Here is a 23,138-nt window from a genome sequence, read left to right on the forward strand (position 1 = left end):
TACATTTATTGAGCAGTAGATGCATGCTTGAATGCTAATGGTTAGTTTTATACATTGGCTTCCAAAACATTCATTTTATAAATGGCAGCATGAAGCATGTGTATCTATACATCATTATATACATGCCTGAACTCTGCTTTTACTAGTCATGAACACTCTAAAATTTCTGAGTAGCCAATGAGAAAAAAAAATTCACCCCAAATCTATGCAGGACAAAAGTTGAAAATTTGCAAGCTTTCGTCATCGTGTAGACTGTAGAGCACCAAAAGTGCTTATTAAAAAGGGCAAGCAAAAATTATACACAAATGTGTTTTATATCTGCCCTGCTAAATGGATGTGGCCTGGGATTTGATACTGTTAAATTTCATGCTGGAAAATTGTAAGGGATGTGTCTTTTTGGTTAACCATTCAAAGCATGTCTGTACATATTTTTCCAAAAAAAAGTGGGAAGACAAAGCAAAATATTGCTCTCAGGTTATAATTGTTCCTGCAGCCATGACTTGCTATGTGCATTCACACTTCCCTTTTCACCCATGTTCAAAAGCTGGCTTAATAAATATTAACACAATTTTTTTCCCATTTTATTGCATTTCATAATTTTACATACTAAATAACATTATCTTTCAATGAGACGGTTAATAAATGTGACTAAATCTCAACTGACAACGGCTGTATATCAGAATGAAAACCAAGTGACTTTTAAAGTTAACATGCTGGCACAAAACACAGAAATATATGTAAAGTGCTGTCAAAAGTGCCAGGTAGATGTAAGATGCAGGAAGCATTTGTCATGATTACAAATGGATTCTTAATAATGAGACCAAACTATACAATTTCCAAGTGAAGAAATGATGAACAGCAGACAAATGGCTTTCCTTTCACTCTTGCACTGGATGAACAAGACAAAAAAGGATAAAAGAATAGTTTACATACCTTTAGTCTAGAGACTAGAACACTTTGCATAATGTTTCAGGCAAAATGTATCAGAATTAAGATCAAACAATATTTTTGAAAGTCTTCTCAAGGGCCAGACAAACAAGCTGAATATAAATAAAAAAAATGTGGATGTTATGAATTTTTCCACTCAAAGAATTGCTTCCTCAGAATCACACCTAAGCACCAAGGGATTGTGCCATGTGATTCTGGATCAAAATACACCCTGGAAAAAGTGGAAACACTGTTGCAAGAAACTACTAGGACTGGATGTTGATGCTACATGCACTCTTCACAAAACAATATTAGAGGCAGAACCCTAAGATTCAGATCTACATCCTAAAACCATGATTTATACTATTCATAAAATAGTACATTAGAACTAAACAAAAATATATTTAATAGAACAAAAATAATGAGTTCTCCTGCTTGAAAGTTCGTAGTTTTTAATCTTATTAGAAAAGAGTGATAATTTCAAAGTGTTACTTCCACAGCTGCATAACAATATCTGCATTCCAGTAGAACTGCATAAATCACTAACAATTATTATCAGTGATCAAGCAAAAGCAGCTACACTGTTTAAAATATGATACACTTGAAATCCAGATTGATCTGTAAAATGCAATAGAGAACAAAATGTCATGTGAAATTTCATATTTTGTTGGACATCATTAAGAAAGGTTTAAATGTGATTGCCAGTAAACAATTTTTCAGTGACTAGACATTTTGAGAAGAAAAGAATTAGAACATCAATATCCAATTTAGTGCCATTTTTATTTATCCTTTACTTTCCCATTCAGAAGGATATCTGGCTAAATTCCTAATCATTACATTCTTTGAGGATTTAGGCAAGAAAGATTTCAGTTGTTCTGTAGTAAATCTATACATATTAGTGGCTACCTAATGGAATTTTACAGAGCAACATTATCACACTATGCACCACCATTTGTCAATTTATTACTCTTGACAGGATGCTACCATCATCATGAAAATAGAAAAGAAAAATATGCACATTGTTGGATATAACATCACAGAAAGGCTGTCTAAAATAATGACACTGAAGATACAAATACTAGAATGCATGTGTTGTGAAACAAGTATAATTCATCAACAATTCTACACAGGTTGTATTACTTTGTTCAAGAAGATTCTGACATGTTGGTGTGCTAGGAAAGCTACTTAAAAATGCAACAAAACAACTTTCCTAGCTGCTTTTTAAATATCACAAACTACAAACAAATAACATTCATTGTCCTTATGCTGTTCTTAAATGTTTGGCAGTGAGTAAAATCCATGGTGTAGGAAGTGCTGACCAACAAAAGTTTGAACACTCATCATGGCAGTTTCGAAACATACCTCTTAACAACATAAAAAGTGGTAATGATATTTTGCTGGTCATTTCAAACAAAAATGTCCATAATAAAATGACAAACATAGACTGCTACTACATCTGTAGTTAATCACATTGATGTTACTATTTAACAAACTTTTCTTTTTTTTTAAACTATAGGTAGAAGTTGCAAAATTTGATTCCTCTTGATATTCTGTAGTACCTTAGCATAGTAAGACCCACTTGAATGCAGATTGCCATCGGTTTTTTTTTTTTTTCATCTTCTGAAAAGTAGCATCAAGCATTGTATCACAGCCAAATAACATTTATTTTAGATCATTTAGACTTAACACTAATTTCTGTATGGAAAATGAAAATAGTTGACTGACAGCAGAACAAAATCTTTGAAAGTATTAATGTAAAATCTACTAGCCTTATGTACAGAATGTCAGTTCTCCACCCTGACAGCACATGGCACATACCAAAGGAAACAAATCCAAACTCATAACACAGAAATAAACCTTAACACAAAAATGAACCTGCTTTTTTGTCTTCTCCTTTTTTTATGGCAAAACCTCTTCAGAATTCATACAGGTATCACCAAAGAATATTGCACTTTTTCCAAAACCACTTTCATATTTGTTAGACTTTAAGATGGGAAAGGATATCAGAAAAAAGTTGGGAAGGTCATTGCAGAACGATACATTAAAAATCTGAATCTTGCAACCACAATTTCATGCTAACTTGTATTAATTTTGACATTCTTTCATAAGACATTATAAATAAGACTTAATTTTGTTTAATAAAATGACTACACTTATCGTCTACTTCATTTTAAAATACAAGTTGTGACATATGAAAACTTACAACAAATTCATGCATGTAGGATATCCGCAACAATTTTGTTTTTCTGGCTATACCAAGTGACAAAAATAAGTATTCCACTATTTCACAATCAATATTGCTAGAAAACTCTCTGCCTTCTGAAAAGCAAAGGAATTTTAGCCTAAAAATCTCTCTACTTGATCACATTTAGATGTTTACTGATAAGAGATTGTTTTCTCTTCAAAACCAAACTGTGCAAACCAAGTGTGCCAAGATGGGAGAAGTCACTGGTCAAAGGTTTTACACATTACAGGTCTCACTGTATTTCAGTTCCATCTTTTTTGAATAAAATGTTGAAGAATATTCTATAGTCAAAAAGAAATTTGTTCCAGCAGTTTCTTTTTTGAGTGACTTTCATTTTTCATTTGTGGAAATTGCTCACATGCACTGTGCTGCCCTCCCAAAATTTTCTAGACTTTACATCTCTGTGCAAACCTGCCTCTTAATCAAATATGCAGGGATGAAAAAGCCAGAAATGTTTACACATGACATTTAAAGTGAAAAAAGATATTTAAATTAATGGTATTAGCAAGTTTGACAGATTTCAAATCAACACTTTGACCAGATGCTTTCTTGTCTTCATAACTTTATAAATCAAATTACAAAGCAATTCTTTTTGTGTAATGTGACACAAAATAATATATGTGCAGATCATATAATTCAAATATATTAAACAGTTTTACAAATAAAATAAATACTGCAATGGTATAAAAGAATAATAATATCATTAACAGTCCAAAGAGATTAAACTCTAAACATGGACAACACATAGTAAACAAAATTTAAATAAAAAGGGTGGGCACAGGTCTAAAACAACAAAACATTATGAAAGAGTATTATGAGAGTAGAGTTAAAAAAAGGCTTTTGTCTGCTTTAGGCTACACCGAGAGTAAAACACAAAAAGTCATGAGACAATTACTTCATCTATTTTCTCCGCTGCCACTGTGTTGATGTGACCTCCCTGACATGTAGTGACTACATCTATGCTGACACCATTCACCTTGAAAAAAAACCAATGAACTCTTTGTTTTGAGACCATTATTATTCTTATAATGTTGAAACTGCAATATGATGAGAAGTGTCCCATTCACCTAACAGGCTCGTGAGGTGTTGTTGCGGCCCTATGCTCCTCAGAGGAGCAACAAGGAATAAACTAAACTATGATATTATCTCCCTTTTTGCAATACCTGGAGTTGTGTTAAAAAAATATATATCAGATAGCTGAAAAAGAATGGGACTGCGGGCTGTAATTTCACATACAAGATATAATAGCAAAAAAAAAAAAAAAAATGATGGCTGTATTCCACAATGCACCAAGTAGTAAGGTCATGTTTCTTGCACTATATCAATGTTCGTGGACACTGTAGAGTTAAACAACAACAAAGACCCCAAACACCACAATCTCCTTATTTATGGAATGATGTGCACATCTTCATTTGAAAAGATCCATTACCTAAGAATATTCAGAGGTCATACTATAAAAAGGGTTGCTCATCTCTTATATTGCCCCTCTAGTGCAAGTTTTTTAAGCACGGTAATGTTATTTAGTGAAAAAGATGTAACATTTAACTTTGCCCAGTATGGAGTGGGAGTGGAAAGAACTGCCTGCACATATACCATTACCAACTATGTTTTGACAAAAAAATGTCTGAGCACAGATTTAAGTAGAAGTTATGAAATGCTACATGCTCCAACAGATCAGCTATGTGGATACAATTTGGGGGCACTTTACTATTTTGAGTGATGTACTGTTTTCATAAGAGCAAGAGACAATTGTACAAATCAAAACTTGATTGTCTGTGAAAATAGATACAGATGCTTGATGCTACCCTGAGTCATCACATACACAGAAAATATTCAATGGACATGGCACTAAATGCATAAAACAAACAAACAAAACTCAAGTCCCAAATACCTAACTCAAATATTGTGCATCAGCTTGTTAAGAGACCACAAGGACATGCATATAAGCAGCCAAGAGTCACTCTTCAAAAAAAAAAAATGACTGGCAGGTTAACAAACTTTGCCCCAGGACACTTACTGCCCTTTCTCCACTGTCTTTATCTGTGGGAACATATTCTGATAACAATCTATGACATTCACTGCCTGTGACTTCTACGCTGACCATTGTATCTGAAGTTTTTTAAACAGCAAGGGCATGAGCTCTCCTGTGTTACAAACTACAGTGTGTGAATGTTTTCCCTTCATGCAAATGTCAGATGCCTGCATGGAAGTTCACATCATTTCCTCCAGTCCTCTTGCTTCCTCATGCCCATACCTGCCAAATAACATTTCACAATAGTAAAATCACTGGGTTTAGAAGCATTTTATATTATAATATGATCATATGTTAATTTTTACAAATTGTGAGCAGTTGGGTAAATTATAATTGTAAGAAATGTATTTTACTTTCTTTATAGCAACATCAGCTTCATCTGAGTGACTTTTACTCACTAAAGTTCACTCCATTAAAGTCAACATTTAAAAGTCTCTTCTAAAAGGGGATCGGAAGTCCAACCTGCTTAACCACTTGCTACAGTCACCCCTCTATCATAAAATGTTAAGGGTTAAAGACTATGTTAAAGAGCTACTTCTTTCAAGATTTTGAAGATTCCCTATGACTACATATCACTAAATGACATATCATGACAGTCAATGCAAATTGATTTTCAATACCATAAGTGAATCATGTATGAAGAATTATGACAAAAAGTCTAGATATCATAACTTTATTTTGTGACCACTTTTTTGGGGGTTACAGTTAAAGCTGCATAACAAGGCAAAAAAGGAATTTATTTAATGTAAGAATAAATGTGACCTGCTTGTATAATTTCCATAACTTTTACAAAATTTATTAAGGTTCATATATCACCAGGGCTAGGGACTGCCTTAATGTACAAACCTGAACATGTATTTCTTTCAAAACTAGTGTCTTATACTTACTCTCAATGTATAGTCCCAGCTTCCAGTGCACAGAGAGGTGCCATCTGGAGAAATTCTCAGGCAGCTCACTCGATTGTCATGCCCATAAAGAATAGTAGCTCGAGTGCCCTTTAAGGCATCCCATATGTTGACAGTGTAATCATTGTAGCCCCCAAACAGCAAGCGTCCTAAATAGAAAGACTGCTGTTATTAACATTGCTTCACTAAATAAAAGGGACATATCAATGTTTGTGGCTAACTTTTCCTCTTCAGATAGCGTCCGTAACAAAAGATAAAAACAGACAATGAATATTACATTTTCTAGCATGCTGTCTTTCAACAGCTTTACATTTTAGACCCATTACTGAGATCATGTGCTCTTTGAAAATCAAAGTAAAACATATCTTTATTGTCTACTTCTCTTTACAATAGATATAGAAATTATTCTTTGTTTGAAGCTTCAAGCAATAAATAAAGCAACATACTGTCACATCCCATATACCCATACAATTACTTCACTCACTCTTAAGCCTCCTTTGTAGCAATATTCATTTGAGGCAACAGTTCTTATAGCCCCTGAGAATAAAACAGGCTAGATCTATGCAAGGCTGGGTTGTAACTAGCTGGCATCTGTGTGGTGGCATCCTTGTTGTAAACATACACCAAAACGCCTGTCACTTGTTCAAATGAATGAATAAAGAGAAAAACTGAGCTAGAGAGCAGAACTATCTATCTTGCTATTCCCTTTGGGGATTCGTGGCATCAGGTTGCACATAAGGCCTCAACCAGAATGTCGCCGCCACCGATGTCGATCGGCTGAAAGCCCGCTCCTAGGTGACACCCATGTCCAGCCCTTCCCTTCATCTCCCTTTCCACTGTTCTTCTCCAAGTTTCCTTTGGGCGGCCTCGTTTTCTTCGGCCGTCTGGAGGTCCATCGTAGGAGACTCTGGAGAGGTCTGCTGTCTGCTGGCGGAGCACATGTCCAAATCCATCGCCAACGGCCTTCGTTGAACCTGGCGTGGTGATGGACTCGGTTTCAGTTCTTCGTGGAGTTCTCGTTGGTGATGGTGTTTGGCCAAAAGATGTTAAGTATGCGCCTGAGGCATCTGTTTGGAAGACGTCAAGCTTGTTACTTGATGGTTTGGTCATCTGTCCAAGATTCTGATCCGTAACGGAGGGTGCTGATCACATTTGACTTGAAGATTCTCAGCTTGATCTTCTGGCTGATGTTTTTTGCCTTCCATGTCTCCTGATGAGTGAAGGCGAAGGCCTGCACTTAGCTTTCGCCAGTCGGGTCTCGAATCTCCACTCCGCATCCCCGGGTTTGACATTTTGGACCCAAACGATAGGAAAAAACTGTCAAACTTCCTCAATCTCTTCTCCATTTAGTTTGATGCTGTCTTGGACTCTGGCGTTCACTCTCAAACTGTTTCGCTTTCTTTGTGCTGACCTTCAAGCCAAAGGTTCCAGCTGTTTTTCTCCAGAAGGCCTTTGTTTTTTCCTGCCATGTCTTGTGGCGGTGTTGGACAGCAGGGCAATGTCGTCGGCAAAGTCCAAGTCTTCCAGCGCTGTTGTTGCTGTCATAGTCATGGTCCATCTGAGTCCCTCTCCTCTCACGTCGGTGAAGTCTTCATGATCCAGTCCATGGCCAGGAGAAGAGAACGGCGACAGAATGCAGCCCGTGCTTCACCCCGGTACGGACGTTGAAGGGTCTGTGAGCTCCGTGTCACAGACACCTGGGATTTGAGAATCGCTGTACAGCATGCAATGACCTGAACAAGTTTGCAGGACTCCGTAATGCTCAGGATCTTCCACAAGGACTCGCGGTGGATGCTGTCAAAAGCGCTTCTCCAGGTCGATGAAATTGATGTACAGCGTGTGTTCCATTCGTTGCTAGCTGCTCCAGAATCTGTCGCAGAATGAAGATGTGTTCGAGCAGATCGCCCAGGGCGAAAATCCTGCTTGCTGTGGTCGGAGGTCTTCTCAAGAGTTGCCGTCAGTCTTGAACAAAACAATCTTGCTGAAGACCTTGCTGGTGAGGAAAGAAGTGTATATGGCCACCTCCAATTATTGCAGTCTCCAAGATCTCCTTTCTTGGGTAACTTGAAGATGAGTCCTGTCTTCCACGCAACAGGGAGCTGCCCTGATTCCCAAATTTGCCTGAAGATTTCAGTCAGCTTGGGAGCTGTCACATTTCACATCTGCTTTCAACATCTCTGCTGTTTATTCCATCTGCCCCTGGTGCTTTTGCCGCTCTTCATTGTCTTGACTGCTGCTGTCACTTCTTCCAGGCTCGGTGGGTCTGTGCAGATGTCAAGGTCTATAGCTGCTGGCTGGATGTCTGCAAGCTGAGGGGATCTGGTCTGTTCAGAACCGACTCAAAATGCTCCCTCCAGCGCTGTAGTTTTCTTGCCTCGTCCCTCGACGACATTACCGTTCACGTCTTTCACTGGCACATCACTGTTCTTAAACCGTTGTTTTAGGCTGTTTGTTTATCTTGTACAGTGTCTTCAGGTCATTTTAACTTGCTGCATTTTCTGCTCATCTGCCAGTTTCTCTATGTGGTATCTTTTGTCGGTTCTTGCCATCCTCTTTACCTCTTTGTTTAGTTTGTATATCTTTTCTGAGTTGTTCCTTCAGGCGTTCAGATCTGGTGCAGTTGATTCCTTTGTTTGGCTGACTTCCTCTCTCTCTAATCTTCTTCCATGTCTCTTCTCTGATCCACTGTTCTTTCTTTTCCGTTGGAAGCCCAGTATTTTCTCTCCTGATTCCCGTAAGACTCGATTGAAGTCGTCTAAAGGTCATCTCTTGTTTGGTCTCCTAGTGCCTGGAACCTGTTCTTTACTTCCATAGCAAAGGCTCTTTCGGTGGCTGGATTTTCAGTTGCCGGAGTCCACTCTCTGCTGACGTGCCTGTTTTCCTCGTGATCGACGCAGCTTCAGAGAAACTGTGGCTATCACAAGAGTGTGGTCACTGGCAACGTCGCTCCTCTGTAGGCTCTAACATCTTGAAGTGAGCTCCTCCATTTTCGGTTGATGATGACATGGTCTATCTGGTTCTTTGTGATCCCATCTGGTGATGTCCATGTTGCCTTGTGGATGTCTTTGTGTGGGAAGAGTGTGCCACCAATCAGTAGGTTGTTTTCTTCACAAAAGTCTGCAGTCTCTCTCCGTTGTCATTGATGGTTCCGATTCCATGTTTGCCCATGACATGCTCCCTGCAGGTGTTGTCACTTCCCACCTTGGCATTGAGATCGCCGATGATTGAGCAACATGTCGTGGGCTGGAACGCTCTCTGAGGCTGCCTGGAGCTGATCGTAAAAAGCATCCTTGTCTTCTGCCTCGGAGTCATTTTGTTGGTGCATAGCAGGCTAGCACTGTCAGCGTTGGTGTACTTTGAATGGAAATCTTGCTCTCAAAAGCCTGGGTCCATAAGGCTTCCATTCTAGCAGTGCCTTTTCCGTTTCTTGTTGAGGAGTAGACTACTCCTTCAGAGTGCTGAGCGTCTGATCTTGCCTGAGAACAAGATGGTATGTCCTGAACGCTAGTCTCCTCTTTCCCGTGCCGGTCCATCTGACCTCACTGACTCCCAGGATTGTTCCAAGTTGTAGTTGTCAAACTCCTTAGACTAACTGGGAGCATCCTGCCAGTCTGGCGTACAGAGTCTGGACGTTCCAGCACCCCACCCTCACTTTTGCCTCGGCTGTCAGTAAATCCGCTGTCGGGGCGCCAGCTCCCTTTCGGGTTTGGCTGTCGTCCGTCATTAGTCAGTCGCCTGCGTGGCCTCATTTACCTCCGCCATCTGTGAATGAGTTCTCTGGTTTTAGTTTCTGTAACATGCTTTTTTTTACATGGTAGGTGTTAGCCCTACCACAACCTATTTTTACCTCTAGGTGAGGTGTCCACCTTAGTCGCCTCATTAGCGACATGCCTGGCTGAGATGGCAGGACCCTATTCTTACAATGCTTGCTAGGCAAGCATACCCCGGGGTCCCACAGGGGTAGAGAGCAACACACTTTTGATAAAGGATGTGTGTTTTGAAGAAACTTTTTACCTGCTGCTATTCCACACATCTGAGGCAAAAAAGATATAATAACAAAAAGTAGTCTTATAGCCAACTGGCTGTTAAAGAAGAAGGATTCAACAATGCCTCTTCCTTCTCCAGAAGCTGAAGCAGCTTGAACTGTGTTGTATATGCCTACTCCAAAATTACTGGGACACCCCAGAGTGATCTTCAGGCTGTTTAACAGACAATTCTACAAGTGTCTGCAATTCTATGTGGAGCGCAATGTCCTGTCAAGAGAGTTTCATCAACTTCCATTGGGATGCCAATTCTGTGCATGCAGGACCAAGAGACTGAGGCTTTCCTTTGTTGTTTGGGCTGAGTGACTTCTGAATGCTACGGATTTCGTGTCAACTAAGTAATTGACCAAACTATTCGCTGCTAATATGTCACCTAAAGTACCCATGATTAAGTATCTTTGACGTTGGCTCGAGTGGGTCAAGTGGAATTGACAAGATAGCTAGAAGACTTGTGCAGTATGAGAAAACGGTATGGTTTTTGTGTTGCTAGTATAGAAATTAAAACAGGCTTTAACAAACCTCATAATTATTGACCGCTCTGGCGGTGGGCGAGTAAAAGTAACTGTGATGTAGGACCTTTAAATGGGATGTATAGTATCCGTGAAGAGATATGGGCAAAACAGTCCAAGACAAAGAAAGACATAAGTGGGAACCAATTGTCTTTTTGTACTTCTAATGTATTGTAATGCACCCATGCTCATACTATGGCATTTCTGCCATATGTGTCTTGCGCACATAGATTTCCATATACCATGATATCGAATACATATGTTGGGCAGCCATTTTTCTGCTGGGTAGCAGGGGGGATAAACAAGTTCTTATGGAATTGCAATCTGGTCTGTCCAATTTAACAAACCGCTAGTTAAACTCACTAAGACACACAGCATTCGCTAGCTTGTTTCTGAGGCGGCCAAACACAGAACTATACTAGACCATAGGCTACCTGTTGTGTCGAGAACTCACTTCATGTTGAACTGCAAAATAACTTTGAGGTAACAGCCTACATGTAATCTGGTATTACAAAAATGCTAAACACATTATTTGTTCTAGCCTGTGGATATGCGACAATACTTAAGCTTCATAGAAATAAAAGATTCTGAGCATTATAGGAATACAGTATCTTGCGCTGTATCTTCGCAGTTGCAGGTTTTATACTTCTTCAACAAACTATCTCAGTAGCTGAGATTTATGAAGCAAATGAGACATGAAAAATACTTAGGAATTAAATAAAGAACATAAGACTTACACTTACAGGATAAAAAAAACAAACAAAAACAAAACTAAACCACATGATGCCTACATACCACTAACAGAGAAATCCACAGCATTGCAACCAAAAATTATGCTCTCCTTTCGATAACAATTGACTTCTCGATCAGCACGCAGATCAAACAGTCGACACTATTTCAAAAAAAAAAAAGAAGACAAAGTTCAAATTAAATCATTATTTAAAAAAATCTTTGAAAGTCATAAATTCTTCAACATGTTAACACATCAAAATGCAAGACTGAATATCTATTTTTTCCTAGAAACTTAACTCCTCTGTGCCAATATCATAGTCTTAACAATGAGTTAATATCTTGTCTTTTTAACAATATTTCTACAAAGCACAAGGAACTGCATTAATGTCAGAGTGCTACTCCAAAACATTCTTTCAGGATTTATAGTGTTTTCCTGTTACAGAATAATAAAATATTAAAGAACTAGCAAAAAAACCAAAAAGTTTTAAGTGACTACAATGCAAACATTTACTTTAATCAATAATTTTATGGAAAAATACCTATTTCAAAATTTATTTCAGACTGTACCCTAAATCACAGACCACTGGTTTTAGTGTCTATGTAAAGTACAAACTATTATCTAAATTTGCAAACATGCCCTTTCTGGTATATTTCAAAATCTAGGAAATCTATATGTAGAAAGAGGGTACCACCCAAAGTTGTGCCAGACAACAGAAAAAATAAATTTCAAAAGCGATTTACAGAAGGAAAGTGTGTGCTATATAAGAGAATTTATTACTACTACTATTAAGAGTGTTATTACTACTACTATCAAGAGAGTGTTATTACTACTTAACCATACTGACAATGCCCTCAATAATAATGTGAACTTAATGCGCAGCATTACGACTAAAATAGATTGCACTCTCTGTGCAGACAAATAATAAATGAAAGATAACAGCCAGTGGACAGTGAGGTATATACGCACACTGAACAACATAAAGATGAGGTACAAGAGTAGCATGTAAAGCAATGGATGAAGGTATGAAGGGATGTAGGTATTATAAAAGTGTAAGATGAAGTCATTACATGATGGTTAGCATGACAGACTGTATTACCAGGGAGTTAAGAATAGTAATATACTTAACACAGCACTTATTAGTAATAATAAAAATAAAGTTCACTAATATGGCATTATATAAAGTTATATCACTTACCGTAGCATCATCTGAACCTGTGGCAAAGGCATCTCCACTGGGGTAAAATCTTACGCAGTTAATATCAGATTCGTGGCCTTCAAACATCTGCACACACTCCCCAGTCCTCATATCCCACACCATGGCCACTTTATCACAGCCCTGAGACAAACACCAATACATATACTTGCACATGCACCATTGCACACACACACAAATATTCATGAGAACAAACATAAATACTGAAAAAGTAAAATAACTTGATCAGATGAATGTGTATTTGAAAAGATTTTCTTGCCAGACTTTGTCCTGAACTAATTTTCTCCTGTTATGTACTTACATGTGCAAGATTATTAGGCTGTATTGCTTCATTTCACATTTTGTCAACAAGAAGCAAAAATAAATAAGGGAAGAAGCCTCTGGTCCCTTTGGGGATTATTTTGCTATGAATTATCTGCAACAACTAAATGAAGCGTTCAGTTTGGTGTTTTGGAGCTTATGAAAGTATCTGATAATCAGATCTGATTATGGCTAATGCCAAACTGTCGATGGTTATCATTTGCTCATTTTAGCATGGATTTATGCTAAAAAATGTTGAAGAGACAATGCAAAGTAATATTTTATGTAAATTTATAAAAAAAAGACTGTTGAAGTTGTGTTTTCTGCTTGTATATGATGACATGCTAAGGCAGCTAAAACATAAGCTGCATTCATATAGCATGTGTGTTGATTTCTGATTATTAGAATGATATCACTTTATATATTGTCACTGGCAACAGTTGAAATTCCATCAAACAAAAATAAACAAAAACTATTTGTTTTCGCTCGGGACATACAAGCTTTTACCTCAGATGTGTTTTTTTTCCTTAACTTTCTCACTCTGCAGATGACCTCCCTTTCATTCATCAACCAATCCATCACAAAATTATTGATGTCTCACACACACACACATTCAGACAATGAATTTAACATCATTCCTAGTCATTCCATCTTTCACATAGGAATTATACATTAAAGAAAGGAGGCAATAAACTATAGGTCATGGCTAGGTTTGTTTCAGCCTGGTTATTTTCACTTTAATTAATTTGTTTTTGTCCTGCTATATTTTTGTACCCCTTCTATTATTGTAGAGATATCTGCTGAATCAAACCATTATGTTTTTAACATTTCATTTGATTATTCTTTCTTCTATCAGATTCAATAATAAAATCCCATAAAATAAAGGTTTTTCCTTTTTTGGCATATGCACACACAGATAACTACCAAATCAATTACTATTCTGGAGTTTTTTTCCCTCATAAAAATCTATATAAAAAAGACCAGAATTAAAGGAACAGAAAAGAGATTTTATAGTTTTAATATTTTAAGCTAAAAAATTAAAATACAAGCACACATTCACTATTAGACCAATTATGTTTCAGCTTCTCAGTACTAATTAGTAATTAAAAATACCCTTGTTAAATAGCCAAAATATATTTTAGGCTGTAAATGTCTAACAAACTGCAGCTTAAACCTGAGGACAGAACATACACCTGAGAAATATAGATGAGGTTGTCAAGTGTGAAAGATTGATTGTGAACACTATCTGAATTAAGCAGATTTCAAATAGCCTTCATCATCAAGTATTAACTTTATTGCACATACTATTCTTGAAGTTTACACTTTGAAGTTTATAGCTGCAACACTGAAAAGTGATTAAAAAGTAAGAGATTGATGAAGCCTCCAAGTATTTCTTACCCCTGACAAGAAAATGTTTCCAGTTTCAGTGGGTGAAAGGTCAATACTCATGACATCACCAGCATGACCATGAAAACTTTGTATTAGCTGACTGCTTTCAACATCCCACAGTGCACATGTGCTGTCTCCACTGCCTGTAAGTATCTAAAACCACCAAAACAGAACATATCATCAGCTTGCATGAATTGCAGTCTTAATATTTCATCAACTTGTTTTAGGTAAAGTAGAGGAGTAGAGCCCTCACTTTTTTTGGAGCCAGCTTTTATAAGGGTGGCAACCATACTCTTTCACAATCTTACCCTCCTCAATACTCCTGGACGTCAAGTACTTGTTTAACAGCTAGGTTGTCTAGAGGAAATACACTACATCACATGAGTGCAAAACCAGCTAGTGTGTAGGCTTTTGGTTCTCATGTTATACCACCCAATGACATGACACAGTCTCCAAAATCGAAGCACCATGCACATGCATGGACAGACAAGGCAGCTGACAAGGCCTGCCACTCAGGCCTGTCATAGGCAATGGAGAGCAAGTCCTGCACAGGAGAACCTGTCCACTCTTTCACGTTCATAAGCAAGTTTTTTCCTCTGGCCACCACAGCGTCAACCTCCTTCCAAGGTATTTTGAAAGACAGTCTTCAAAAGAGTGTCATGCCAGATCATATGGCCAAACATGACTAGCTCACACACGACTGTTCCTGGTGTCCTACAGGGGTGGCGACTGTGCTTCATACAAAGTCATTGGCTTTATGTTCCTTTTATGTTCTTCAGCATCCTCTTCAGGCACTTGTTCTTGCCTGGATTCTCCTCTCCATATCAGCAAGCACAATCTATATTTCATATCCATAAAACAAAACCAGTATTACAAGGGACTTGTACAAATGAGGATTCATTGGCAAACTATTCTGTTCAAATTAACAAACTACATTTGCAGTTTGAAACAAGCTTTCTGATGCTCAATGTCTCTAAAACTGCCCACAAACAGCAGAATCTTTTGTTTCAAAATGGACATCCTGTTTTTTTAGTGTTTTGACCCATTCTGTGAAAATAGAGGTATTCACCCATGCTTCGTCATTGAAATAATCAACACCAACATTTGCAAAGCCACGAAAGCATCTTGGTCTTGCACCCCTCACAACAACCAATGGCTTCAGTTTTTCATCACTGGCACTAACACATACCAAGACATTGATTCTCTCCTTAGCAGTTTTTTTTTTATCCCAGGTGCATCTTGGCGTTTTATTATCATTGAGTTAGATGGAATTTCTATACAAAAGTCCAGTTTTGTCAGCATTAAACACAATCTCAGGGGCGTAACCTTCACACAAATGTGGCAAGTGACAAAGCCTATTGTCAATGGTGATTTGGCTGACCTCCCCTCTCATGCCAGTTAGGCATGACTAGTAAACATTATGACATTTCATTCATTCTTCAAGCTAGCCACTTGTGGCCTGAAAATCATCAAATCCTCCAGCCACTACCACACACAAAGCCTTTTTCCTGTTTTTCCTGAAAAATTTTTCCAGTCACTAGAATGTTCCTCTAAATGTAGGTCTTAATAGAGAAAATTTACTGTATTTACTATTTGTTACTATATAAAAACAGGTAGCATGCTCTTTATTTCAATAATGAAACAATGATGTGTGAAAGATGATAGCAAGTTACTGTAAAAATATGATTAAATGAATCTGAATTACGTTTAACTTGTACATTGTTGAATTATTTTGTTTCATTTATTTATAGAGAGAAAATTTTAAAATATTAACATGTTTGCAAACTTTGTGACTAAAAGAGTCTCTTTTGTGTGATTTATGATGTCTTAATTGTGCATTTATAGGTGTAAAACTTTAAACACACTTTTTGTATATGTATGATATGTTGAATTAGAGCAACTGGACATTTACTAGGTAAATAAATGGGTTAAATGGTTACCATTGAGAATAAGGAGGAAATGTCCTAGAAACGACACATCTTTTTCTTCACACTTTGCCTCAACAAATAAAGATACGTACCTGATGGTCTGAGCATGTAAAAGAGCAACAAGAGAGGTAGCTGGTATGTGTAGCAACAGCTTTCTTCTTGGTGGCTGGGTCTTCATCCATACTAAGTGGATAGATGGTACATTTGTTATCTAGTCCTCTGCAAAACAATAATTAAAATAAGCTGCTAAAGGACCTGTAGTAAAATAATATAAGATTAACATTTCTTTAAAATCTGTAAAATGCGTCGAAGTTCCTGTCTTAGAACTTAATGCTCTGGTGATGACATGTCCTCCTTTCACTTTGTGAAAAATATGGGCAACATGGAAAGGGTGCTGAGTGAGAGAAAAACTGATGCTTTTACTTCTTCAAAAAGAATAAGGTAGTCATGCTTGTTATTGGTTAGGGGAACACTCAGTACCTCTGAGTTTCTTCGGCTTTCTAACACAGTAAGTAATACTCTGTCCAATATTTTTAATTTCACTTTTTGAACATTATGGTGATATATAGTACATCAGTAAAAACATTTAAATTTACATTGAAGCTGCAGACCATACTTTTTGCAATAAACACTTAGAAAATCCAGTGCTTTCTTCATATCATTGGCAGTTTCCACAAGTATGTCAGTATCATTGGCATACAAAAGGAGAAATAAGTACACATAAATACCAACAAAAATCATACTCATGATGCAGATTTATATAGCGCATTTTTTCATGGTTCAGCAGGCACAGTGCTTTACAAATATTTTCTTATTTTCAGACTCAAAACACTTAATGCACAATTGAAACAAATACAGAATGCATATATAACACACACATGAACATACACTAAAACATGTCAGCAAACAAATGGCTAAAGTTCATTTTCCTCTTCCTTCAGTATCTCCTGTATGTATGTGCTTATCTGGAATTCTATACTGTGAAAGATTTTGTTTAAAGTGGAGATGTTTTTATGCTAATAATAGTTTATTTAATCCCATGCATCCCTCACAACAGAAGCTCCAACCCCAGATCAGCGTAAGAGGTAAAGGAAAAAAGCAAAAATTACACACATATATATATACACACACACACAAGTTTAAAATATGATTTACACTCATTCAGATGGTAGCGATAAATTTTATCAGAAAAAGTAATTGCTTACCCACAAGCCACAACACTCCCAGAAGGTCCGTAGGAACAGGCCATTACCCATGTTGTTGGCATAGTGACTGCATGTTCCTAGTTAAAAAAAAAAAAATTGTGAATTATTTTTGACTGTCACATGTGAACTGCATATTATGAAGGCAAGTTTCCTACTTACAAATGACAATTGTAAAATATTCCAAAACAGTTAATCAGTTTAAATGATTACCCATATTACTTTCCTTAATGTAAAAATCCTCTAAACTGAATTAGACTGTTTAAACCTGAAGATTGTAGAGTAAATTTTTAAAGTATCAGCTCTGATCTTCAATCATGTGCATGGTGTTAACAATCTGTGGCCCATTTATACATGTATACAAATGTGCTGTGTACAATTGTGGTGTTGCTGCTTATGATGACAATGATGCAAGGTTTCTACATTTAAAAATTACAACACAAGGTAGAGTTTTCCAAATCTTATAAAGCTGAGTGTGGCCATGTTTCTATGTTTGTATAATCCTAAACAAATTTGGCAGGATTATTCTTTTTGCCCACAGAAATGTCAGAAAGAAAAAGAGAGAGTATGCTGGGAGAAAGGTGAGAAAAAGAATGAGTGACCAGCAGTTGCAGAGTTACTGGCACCACCTTAATTTTTATCTCCCCCTTTTACTGACCATTCAAACTTTAAAGTATTTTATGTGTAGTGTCACCTGGTGTATATACGTGAATAAATCAATATAAAGCAATATTTTGGCAATAAATACTAGAACTGATGGTGACAAAGCATGCTTTGTAAAGAGCAGTGACAAGTAATAAATACCTCTTCGTGTTGTTACTTAAAACATTAAAAGTAAATCTATTAGCATTACTTAATAGATACCTTATTAGTTGTAAATGCATCCCAAATAAGCATTTTGCCATCCTGAAAAGGAAAAAAATGGTTACTGCATGTATTTTTAATTATATGCATATTTATTCACTGGTTCCAATAGGAATTACAAATTGGTATCCAAACTCCATAACCCAAATTCTGATGTTGAATGTTTCAAGTACCTCTCCACTTCTAACTCCTGCTATAACAAAGGCACTCCAAAGTTGATCTGAAAAATCAAATTTGGTGGAGAAAGGCTGTAATTGCAAATGCACATTCTGAATGGCAGCCCAAATATTCTATGTGCAAAAAGTATGCACATCATTTTGTGAAGACATTATGCATAGCCAACCAGCAATTTTGCCCCTGTCATGTGCTTATCCTGAAATTTATTACTTGTATCACACTCTATTACCATTGCGTGATCACTTCCCTCCAATTATAAGCAATCTAAAAATTTATTTCAGTGGTTTAGTATAACTGTTTTTTTCTTTATATTGTGACATCACTGATTGGTAGCTATTTATGTGTATATGCCATTTTGGAAAAGAAAGTAAAATCAAATAACCCAATAAAAGTAAGTGTTATTCCTAGATAAGCAATGGAAGCAGGGCTCCATTTATCGAAATATTCATCATCCATACCATTTTTCAAAATGAAAAGCCTGCTGTATTTCCCAAACGTTAATAATAATAAATACAAAATTTGTAAAGTGCATACTTGCACTCCTAAGAAGTTCTTAAGCTCTTAGCACTTAAGAACAAGGAAGAAACATGGACAGCATACAAGGACAGAAAAAAAAACAAATAACATGTGAACTATAAAAGAATAAACAACAGTACTAACACAGAATAAAATCAAATGCTGAAAACAAAGAGTAACCAGATAACAAGAACGAGGGCTGATAGTAACATGATACTGCAAAAAGAAGGTTATGAAGAAGGACTAGCATTATGAGAAAGGATGTTAGGAGTTATGTTTATGGAAGAGGTGCATTTTCAGTGCACGTTTAAAGGATTCAATAGTGGGTAGGTGGCGGATATGGAACGGGAGAGAGTTCCATTGTTTCGCTGCACAATAACTAAAAATCCTGTGGAAATATGTTGTTGTTCTGGTGACAAGAAGAGTAAGAAGAAGATCATCAGACAAGGAGTTGTCTAGCTGGGAGGTAAGAGAAGCACTGGATGCGAGAATGGATGGGTAGACAGTCCAGAAAATGAAGGAGAGGGGTGGTGTGGTCCTGTTTCTTAGCTCTAAGCACCAGACGTGCAACAGAGTTCTGTACTTTCTGAAGAAGGTATGCAGAACACCAAACAAACAAGGAGTTGCAGAAATCAAGCCTATTTATTTTTCGAGGTTGATGATGATGATGAGTAGAATGATGACACAGACAATGGGGTAAACTACAATACCCTGAGAAAACCACTGATGGTGAGCCCCATGAAAATGTGTCACATACAGAAACAGTTGTATCAGCACTGAAATCCAAATCCATAAAACCAAATTCTGTCAAGGTGGCAGGTACTTTAGCCACAGCACCACCAATCACTCCAGAAGACTGAGACTGAGTGTAACAACTATGTCAATACAAAGAGAATGGGAAATAAATAGGAGTTTAAAAAACTATTGAAACTTTATTTTTCAGGTTTACTTGACATTGGCACAAATAGTAGTACAGTGGAACCTCGGTTAACGAGCTTAATCCGTTCTGGAAACCTGTTCGTTATCCGAAATGTTCGTTATCCGAAACAGTTTTTTCCATAAGAAATAAAGGAAATAGATTTAATTGGTTCCCAGCCCCTGTTGACTTGCTAATATTTGAAAGTTACAGGCTATATAGGTATTTGTTTTAATGAGAACAGTTATAGTGCAATATAAATGGAGTTAAATAAACATAAAAACATTAACGAAAGCATTTAAACATCAGAAAATTTGCCGTTTTGACGGCGTGGTTGGAAGCAGGTGGGGAGGAAGGGGTGGAATTGATTCCCCCTCCATGAGCACACGTGACATTATAAAATCGGGGATAACTTCCTTTTTCTGTAGCTTTGAGGTTAAAGGAAAAAACTTGTCCAGTGTCTGTTGCTTCTGCCTTTTTTGTAAAACTCTTCGGTAATACGACATCACATATCCGACAGACGCATGCCACCTTCATACTTTGAAATCATTTCCTTTTTCAATTCATTTGTTGGCCGCTTCCTTGTCATTACCTCACTAGTATTAATTGCTCTTAATCTTCTTTGGAGCCATGATTGAGGATTATCTTATTAAAAGAAAGCACATCAATCACTAAATAAGAAGAATGCGCATAGATAAGGAAACGACCGATCGTATCTGAGCGCGATGATGACATGCTGGTCGAAATTCCGTTCGTTATCCGAAATTTTGTTCGTTATCCGAGTTTTTTTTTTATCGTTAACCGAAATATTCGCTAAAACCCTGTATAGCAAATATGTAAAAATTACCTTTATCCTAATACTGTCTAAAAAGCAGCCAAAGATATAAAAAAGACAATTAAAACCTTTTTCATGAAATTGCAAATGTGTCTAGCTAATGTAACTGTTATATGATTATTTATACTCAGTCTGCATTTACCCCTACAGAATAGGAAAAGCTAGAAAAGCAGTTAATCTAGCTGCGTCTGACACCTGCTTAACTGAAATAAAGACAAGAACAGCTTTTGCTAGCAAGTCATTTGAGGTAAGCATTTCTTGTTCTTGTCTTCACTGCTTAAAATTTTTAAATTAATTCAAGATGATATTTCATTGGAAAAATCCTACAAATATGAGTCCACTAATGATTGAAATAAGCTTTGCATTCACCATGTTCAATATTTTAGGGAATCTGTCATCTGTGGTGCACTATTGTTTTATATGCTGCTCAAGCAGTTCAGCAAGACAACTGCAGTCTTCCCTCCTCCATCCCCAAACAAGTAAGGATTTCATGTAACTAAAACATAAGAAAAATAGAAAAATCATGAACAATGATGATATAGTAAACATTTACACTGATTTTTGCAACAATCATACATAAAAAAAAGAGTATGAGATGATGCTGATTTTTTAAAAAATATTTAAACATTAAAATTAAACCTGTGAGGAGCTGACGATGTGTCGTTTGTCTGATGACCAATCCATACAAAGCACTTTCCCCTGGTGGCCTTTTAGCACTCGTCGTGGTTTGATGTTTAGTTGCTGCAGTAGTTCAATCTTTTTGCTGGCATCACACACTGTCGTGCACAGTGCACACACACGCACACACACGTATTTTATTATTACACATTTATAAATGTATAGTTTATGTACTCAAACACATCTTAACACAATGTTGTTCAACATAACAATGCTGAATCGATTTCTTATTTAGGTCTTAGTTGATTCTGTAATATATATATTGTAACAAATTGCCCCAACTGGACGCCGTCTAGAATCACAATAACTGTGACAGAAACCCATTAAACTAAAGGCAAGAATCGCTTTCACTCGTTCGTCCTTTACGGTAAGCATTTGTCAGTCTTTGTCTTCACTATTTAAAACTAACGAAATCTATTGCAGACGACATTTCGTCGGAAAAAGGAGTTATTTATAAATTGTGACCACAACGAAACGTTTACTATTACTGAATCGTCTTCGGTTTGAACTTACTGTCTACATCGTTCAATTTTGCCTTTTCTTCCGCAAGTTTTGCCTTTAGGGCTTCTGCTTCACGAGTGAGAGCTTCAACTGATTCAGGATTTTCGACTCTAAGACCTTCTGTCGCCATTTTGCAGGCTAACCAGAACCCGGATGATGCCTCACTTGATATCCGTAGTCTGCTGCAGCAGTTGCTGAGGCAGCAGTCAGATGCTACGAGAATCAAAACAAGTCATAACAAATTTAATTCACTGTCACTTTTGATATGATATAAAATTGTCGCGCTTATAACATGGGTAGGCTTGCAGCGTTAACCTGATCGAGTTCCAAAATCGAACACTATAGCTGTTTAAGTCGATCGTTATCGTACATGTGTGCTGAAATATATAACTATTGGTATTTTGTCGTTGTCAAAAATGTTATAAATAGAATAAACACACGCTTGAAACGAATAAGGATTTTTTTTTATTAGCTTGTAACTGAACTCGTTCACCGGGCAACTAAAGCGTGAACCAACTCGACCACCGTTATTAATTTGAGACGTTATATGGGTATATCCATTACAACAATTGGTAATAAAGCCATGCATTGTTCGAGCACTGGCTATAGGCAATGTACGTAATCAATGCGCTCGAACAAAGAACAGCATAGAAATCATATACAAAGTTGCTATAGAAGCATTCAGGCAATAGGTGCGAGTGTAAGGTTCTGTGTGCTGGCCAGTTGTAAGGGCCGGGCGATCACTGTAGAATTCGTGATTTAACAGTAATGACTCCAGGGAATAAGGGTTATAGTGACATAAGAAAATACCTAGAATATATCGATAAATGTTATCATATCAGACCGCAAAAAAGGTGATCGTCACTTTAGTTTATTTCCGAAACCCAAGGTTACTGCCAAACCGAGTGAAGCGCGGGGGAGTGGAATCCATGCAGCCAATAGATCCAAACAGCTCGATCGCACTTTAAAATAACATTAAATACATTCCAGCTGCAAACCAGAAGAAGAGAGCAAACGCAGCAGAAACACATTTAAACATTAAGGTCAAACACTTTTATCCAAATCGAAGCATGACACAATACAGAAATAAAATCAAGGAATAAAGCCGATCCCCGCAGTCTGTTAGGCCAAGGGACAGAACTTTTACCAGTGCTTTCGGAATTGATATGAATGCCAAGTGTCGACATCTCCCTTTATTGGTATGACTTTCAATGATGCAACAGTC

The 23,138-nt window shown here is 37.1% G+C and overlaps 1 protein-coding gene across 1 annotated transcript; it reads right to left on the reverse strand.

Annotated features, from left to right (window-relative positions):
* Window positions 1-565: 565 nt before the first annotated feature.
* LOC112554041 (guanine nucleotide-binding protein subunit beta-5-like) lies at window positions 566-22,084 on the reverse strand. Its single transcript, XM_025221620.1, has 10 exons — window positions 21,926-22,084; window positions 21,374-21,510; window positions 18,291-18,332; window positions 17,430-17,506; window positions 16,317-16,443; window positions 14,306-14,449; window positions 12,590-12,730; window positions 11,457-11,553; window positions 6,092-6,258; window positions 566-5,426 (listed from the first exon to the last, which is right to left on the reverse strand). Exons 1-10 carry the CDS (start codon window positions 22,041-22,043, stop codon window positions 5,415-5,417), a joined length of 1,062 nt encoding a protein of 353 aa, XP_025077405.1. The 5' UTR covers window positions 22,044-22,084; the 3' UTR covers window positions 566-5,414.
* Between the last annotated feature and the right edge of the window lie 1,054 nt (window positions 22,085-23,138).

The sequence above is a fragment of the Pomacea canaliculata genome, linkage group LG13 (genome assembly GCF_003073045.1).
Source record: "Pomacea canaliculata isolate SZHN2017 linkage group LG13, ASM307304v1, whole genome shotgun sequence".
Classification (NCBI taxonomy): Eukaryota; Metazoa; Mollusca; class Gastropoda; order Architaenioglossa; family Ampullariidae; genus Pomacea; species Pomacea canaliculata.

Excerpts from the sequence above, each read along its gene's own strand:
- LOC112554041 (XM_025221620.1), bottom strand. The coding sequence starts at position 22,043 with ATGGCGACAGAAGGTCTTAGAGTCGAAAATCCTGAATCAGTTGAAGCT. Across the intron at positions 11,554-12,589 it reads CAGGTTCAGATGATGCTACG|TGTCGACTGTTTGATCTGCG; the intron begins GTAAGTGATATA and ends TTTTTGAAATAG. Across the intron at positions 6,259-11,456 it reads TGTGGATTTCTCTGTTAGTG|GACGCTTGCTGTTTGGGGGC; the intron begins GTATGTAGGCAT and ends CTTTCTATTTAG.